This window comes from Manacus vitellinus, unplaced genomic scaffold (genome assembly GCF_001715985.3).
Source record: "Manacus vitellinus isolate BGI_N305 unplaced genomic scaffold, ASM171598v3 scaffold_52_pilon, whole genome shotgun sequence".
Lineage (NCBI taxonomy): Eukaryota > Metazoa > Chordata > Aves > Passeriformes > Pipridae > Manacus > Manacus vitellinus.
Genome location: NW_021940628.1, coordinates 2846756 through 2852230, shown reverse-complemented (window position 1 = coordinate 2852230; position 5475 = coordinate 2846756). Strand labels below are relative to the sequence as shown.

The following is a 5475-nucleotide window of genomic DNA, read 5'->3' as shown; positions in this document are numbered from 1 at the left end:
CCTGTGGTGTTCAAATCATCTCTGGGAGTGTTAAAACGAGTGGATGTGGAGCTTTGTGAGAGGGTTTGATGGGCTTGGGGGCACAAGATTGGACTTAACCATCTCGGAGTGCTTTTCCAACCTTAAAGCCCATCCAGTCCCACCCCCTGTCCCAGGTTGCTCCAACCTGGCCTTGGACACTCCCAGGGATGGGCCAGCCACAGTTTCCCTGGGAAATCCATTCCAGCCCCTCCCCACCCTCCCAGGGGGGAATTTCTCCCCACTGTCCCATCTAACCCTGCCCTCTGGCAGTGGGAAGCCATTCCCCCTTGCCCTGTCACTCCAGACCCTCCTGAAAAGCCCAGATTCCTTGGGGATGAGCTGGGCTGTGGGTTTGTGCATTCCCCACCAGTGATAAGGAGCTGTGTGTGCTCTCCCAGCAAAGCTAGATTGCTCCACCTGTGGCCTTGCAATGACTTGCCTGGATAACTGTATCCCTGTGATTTTCCTGGCCCAGGGCCCTCAGCAGGGAGTGTGTTTAGACAGATTTAACATTTTCTTTGCAGGGTTCATAAGGCACCTCCTGCTTATGGAGCTGGGGCTTGGCTGCTCTAGTGGGAGGTGTCCCTTCCCAGGGCAGGGGGTGGGACTGGATGGGTTTTAAGGTCCTTTCCAACCCCGGCCAGTCTGTGATTCCACAGTTTAATCAATCCTGAGGAGCTGAATCTCTTTCACCTTGGGAATCTGGTCATTTCAGAGAGACATCTCCTAAGATTTTCCCCCTCATTTTAGGCTGTCAGCCCTGCTGTTTTAAACCCTGGACTGATCCAGCTGCATCCCCCAGGATCAGCAGCCTTCCTGCAGCCACACCTGTGCTTTCATTTTGGGATTTTCAATTTGGAGTTTGTGCTCTGCAGTTTCTTTGAAACCCACACCCAGATTCCTTCGCCTGTTGTTATTTAGAGACTGCAAATCAGGAGAGATATATCTGGTGTATCTTAATTCCCCTCGATTAAAGGATCTGTCTGGGATCCTGTGCGTGCTCACACAGGAACACACACCTCTGGCTAAACTCGTTTTTCCTCCTCAGGTGAATAGAAGGTGAAGAATGAACAAGGGCTTGTGTGTAATTGCTCTGTCTTTCATGTTCAAGCACTCTTAGATATGTAAATAGCAACTTGAGGTCTGAAAGGTTCCAATTAATTAAGGGAGTCACTGGTTGTCCCTTGAGTAGCACAGCACAGCCCTGGGTTTGAACCTGGCTCAGCACAGGGGATTTAATATCAAGTGACCTGGTGCTGTAGGCTGGCCTGGTTCCAAGTTTTGCTTTCTCTGGGCAAATTCCTGCTCACATCTGCCTGCCAGAGTCATCCTGGACGTCTTTGGGGTGCTGACACTTCTGGTTTGTGGCAGCCACTGATGGTTAGCTTGGGTTTCTCAGTCAGTGTTAGACCTTGTACAGCCTGGGTGGGCGGGCAGGAGGACACTGCCCTCTTCATTCCTGACTCTTGGCTTCCCTTGGCAGGAGTGGCTCAGGTACAGGCCTTTCCAGCCCCCCTTTGGCAGCACAGACAGTGGTCCCCCTGAGGCACTGTAAGATCCCAGAGCTGCCTGTGGAGAGGAGTGTCCTGTTCGAGCTCCAGCTCTTCTTCTGTCACCTCGTCGCTCTCTTTGTCCACTACATCAACATCTACAAGACGGTGTGGTGGTACCCACCCTCCCACCCTCCCTCCCACACATCACTGGTAAGCACCAGAGGACAGATGATACTCCCAGGATGTCTCTGGGGTCGTTAAACATTACATTTTATATATATTTATATTTAATGTAAACTACACGTGACTCTGCAACTCTTTACTTTGCCAAGTTTTGGGCGCTGGCTGCCTGCTTGTCATTCTCTCTCCAATCTTGGAAGAGAGTCCAAAGAGAAGAGGATAACTTGGGAGTTTCTCTGTTGAATGTGGGTTTCTGCTGCCTCATGGGAACGGGATCATTTTGGTTTTGTCTCCACAGAACTTTCACCTTATTGACTTCAACGTGCTGACGGTGACAACCATCGTCCTGGCCCGGCGGCTCATCAGTGCTATTGTGAAGGAGGTAAAGTCCCCAGGCAGATCTCAGAGCTGTTCTTTGGGGGGAATTGCAAGGCTGTGTGTCCCTTCTGCAGTTCCAAACTCCTCTGTCTTTTCCTAAAGAGCTTTGTGATACGCCCAAGTCAGAATCCCAGGCATGGTTTAGAGTGGGAAGAGCAGAGAACAGAACTGAGAGCCCCAAACCACCTCTCCTGACTCTGTCCTTCTGGAATTGTCTCTGAATTACTGTCTCAACTAGACTTGTAGTGATTCTGCTTCCCTCCTCCTATTTGGCTCTTTTCCTGTTCTCTCCATCACTCCACCTTTCCCCAGGGAAAGTCAGTGGGTGTCTGCTCACCGTGGAAATGTCCTGTGGTGAGCAGGGCCAGGAGGGTGGGCTGGTCACACTTTAACTGCCAGAGTTTAACAAGGAACTCAGAGCTCTCCTCCCTCCAGCCTGAGGAATGAGGCCCAGATTCCAGAGATTTTGGAGAGTGGAGATTCCACAGAAGGCCTCCCTTTCCTGGCATCACTCAGCCTTTCCCTGGTGCTTTACTTGATTCACAGATTGAGTTTGCTCCCTGCAGGAAGAGGGAATGAGCCTCCCCTGTGCCCAGCTCTCTCCTCTCTCCCACAGGCTTCCCAGAGTGGCAAAGTGTCCCTGCCCCGCTCCGTGTTCCTGGTGGTCACTCGGTTTGCCGTCCTCACCGGCACGGGCTGGAGCCTGTGCCGATCCATCATCCACCTCTTCAGAACCTACTCCTTCCTCAACCTCCTGTTCCTGTGCTACCCGTGAGTATCCCTGTGTCAGGGAGGGGGATCCCTCAGGGGCACTGCAGGGGGTGTTGAGGTGAAGCCTCAGGAAGTGCTCAGTTACCTGGTCACCTTTTCCCTTTTGCTGTGTCCCATTCCGTGCTGGCAGGGCAGGTCTTTGACATCTGCCTGTGTCTCAGCTTTATGTGAGCACCAATCCTTAGATTTCTCGTGTCCTCTGAGAAGGGAGTGTGTGCTTTTCCCATAGTGTTCAGAAAACTCGTGGCTTCAGTTTCCTTTGGCTCCAGGTGGAGGGAATCAAATGACTTCCCTTGCTTCATGTTAACTGATAAAAGGGAGCTGGTTTTGCTTCCAGTCGTGTGTGGAAAATAGCTCCTTTCTCCCTGATAAATGAAGGAGGAAGCATCCATAAAGATCTGAGACTTGAGATCAGTGGTGAAGCTCTTTTCAGGAGTTTCTATAGGTATTAGAGGCCATTTAGAATCACAGAATGATGGAATGGTTTGGGTTGGAAGGGACATTAAAGATCATCCCGTTCCACCCCCTGCCACGGGCAGGGACACCTCCCAGTAGCCCAGGTTGCTCCAGCCTGGCCTTGGACACTTCCAGGCATGGGGCAGCCACAGGGAACCTCCTCCTGGCTTTGGGAAGGGGCTGTGCTGCAGCAAACCCTCAGGACTAACAGCCCTTCCACTCTGTGCTGCCCCAGGTTCGGGATGTACATTCCCTTCCTGCAGCTGAACTGTGACCTGCGCAAGGCGGGGCTGTTTGCCCAGGTGGCCAACATCGGCCCCAGGGACACGGGCGAGGTGGGGGCCCGGGGCAGGGACTACCTGACGGTGCTCAAAGAGACGTGGAAGCAGCACACGAGGCAGATGTACGGCATGGAGGCCATGCCCACCCACGCCTGCTGCCTCTCCCCGGACCTCATCCGCAACGAGGTGGAGTACCTCAAAATGGACTTCAACTGGCGCATGAAGGAGGTGCTGGTGAGCTCCATGCTCAGTGCCTACTACGTGGCCTTCGTGCCCGTCTGGTTTGTGAAGGTGAGAGAGGGCAGGGGCTGGCTGGGAGGTGGGCACTGGGCCGTGGTGGCAGCGTGGAGGGGGACATTGTTGAATCCCTAAGATGTGGTACTAATGTTATGTTCCTGATCTGTGAATGAGACAAATGTCTCCTCATAACTCATCCCCCAGGGAGGTCTGTCCCCTGGTGCTCCCACCCGCTGTCAGCTGAGCACGGGGAGCATCAGGAGCCATCCCCCTGTTTTTGGTGCTGGCACAGCAGTTCTGCATCAGCCATCCTATGTGGGTGCTTCTTTCCAAGCGGGATTAACAGCTGCATGCAGCTGCCTCCTTCTACCTGCCTGGGTGCTTTGTGTTCTGATGGCTCTGGCAGGTGGGGCTGTGCAGACACGTTGTCACACCAATGCCCAAACGTGCCACACGTTCCTGTCCCCCCACAGAACACTCAGTACTACGACAAACGCTGGTCCTGTGAGCTCTTCCTGCTGGTTTCCATCAGCACCTCCGTGATCCTCATGCAGTACCTGCTCCCTGCCCGCTACTGTGACCTGCTCCACAAGGCTGCAGCACACCTGGGCTGCTGGCAGAAGGTGGATCCAGCCCTCTGCTCCAACGTGCTGCAGCATCAGTAAGGAACTCTCTCCTGGGGTTAGGGCTGGGTTTTCCCTGAGAGGGCTGGACAGGGAGCTCGGCCTTAAAATAAAAAACGAGGGAGAAAACTGAGAGCAGAGTTGTGGGCTGACACCTCCAGTAGCACAGACACTCTGTGCACTGCCCACTGCCAAGCTCAGCCAGCAGAGCTGATTTTTGGCAAGGTTCCTGCTGCTCCTGGCTGCGGGTACCTGCCAGTTGTCACCACCGTGGTGACACACCCGGACAGGCCAACCTGCCCGTGCTCCCCGTGGGCAGGGGGAAGGCAGCAGCCCCTGTTGCCACGTGCAGGCAGCACTGAGGGCTCCCTGTTCCCTGCAGGTGGACTGAGGAGTGCATGTGGCCGCAGGGGGTGTTGGTGAAGCACAGCAAGAACGTGTACAAGGCCGTGGGGCACTACAACGTGGCCGTGCCCTCCGATGTCTCGCACTTCAGGTTCCACGTAAGGTCACGTCTCCTTCCTGGGAAACAGAGGGGTAGTACCCGGGCAGGGCCATGGTCCTCGTGTCCTGGACACCTGGGGCTGCCAGAGGGTGGCTTTCCAAGTGCCCAGGGTGGGAAGTTACTTATCCCTGTGGATAATCCCAGAGGGATCCCACCCAAAACCCACCCCAGAGGTTCCGCCTCTCGCTCGGTTGCCTCACTGTGTTCTCCCACAGTTCTTTTTCAGCAAACCACTGAGGATCCTCAACATCCTGATCCTGCTGGAAGGGGCCGTCATCTTCTACCAGCTTTACTCGCTGATTTCTTCGGAGAAGTGGCACCAGACCATCTCCCTGGCTCTGATCCTCTTCAGCAATTACTACGCCTTCTTCAAGCTGCTGCGTGACCGTCTGGTGCTGGGCAAAGCCTACTCATATGCTGCCAGCAGGGACTCAGAGCAGAAGTTAAATTAAAACAATTGCACTGATGCTGAGCTTGTTACAGAACAAACAAAACAAGAAACCCTCAGAGCTTTGTATTTTTGTTACCAC

The 5475-nt window shown here is 54.1% G+C and overlaps 1 protein-coding gene across 1 annotated transcript; it reads left to right on the top strand.

Moving 5' to 3' along the window:
• Positions 1-1087: 1087 nt before the first annotated feature.
• On the top strand, positions 1088-5475 carry TMEM39B (transmembrane protein 39B). The gene is made up of 8 exons (XM_029963051.1): positions 1088-1101; positions 1505-1724; positions 1993-2076; positions 2689-2843; positions 3535-3871; positions 4291-4478; positions 4823-4943; positions 5161-5475. The coding sequence occupies exons 1-8, from the start codon at positions 1088-1090 to the stop codon at positions 5395-5397; spliced, it is 1356 nt and encodes a 451-aa protein (XP_029818911.1). The 3' UTR covers positions 5398-5475.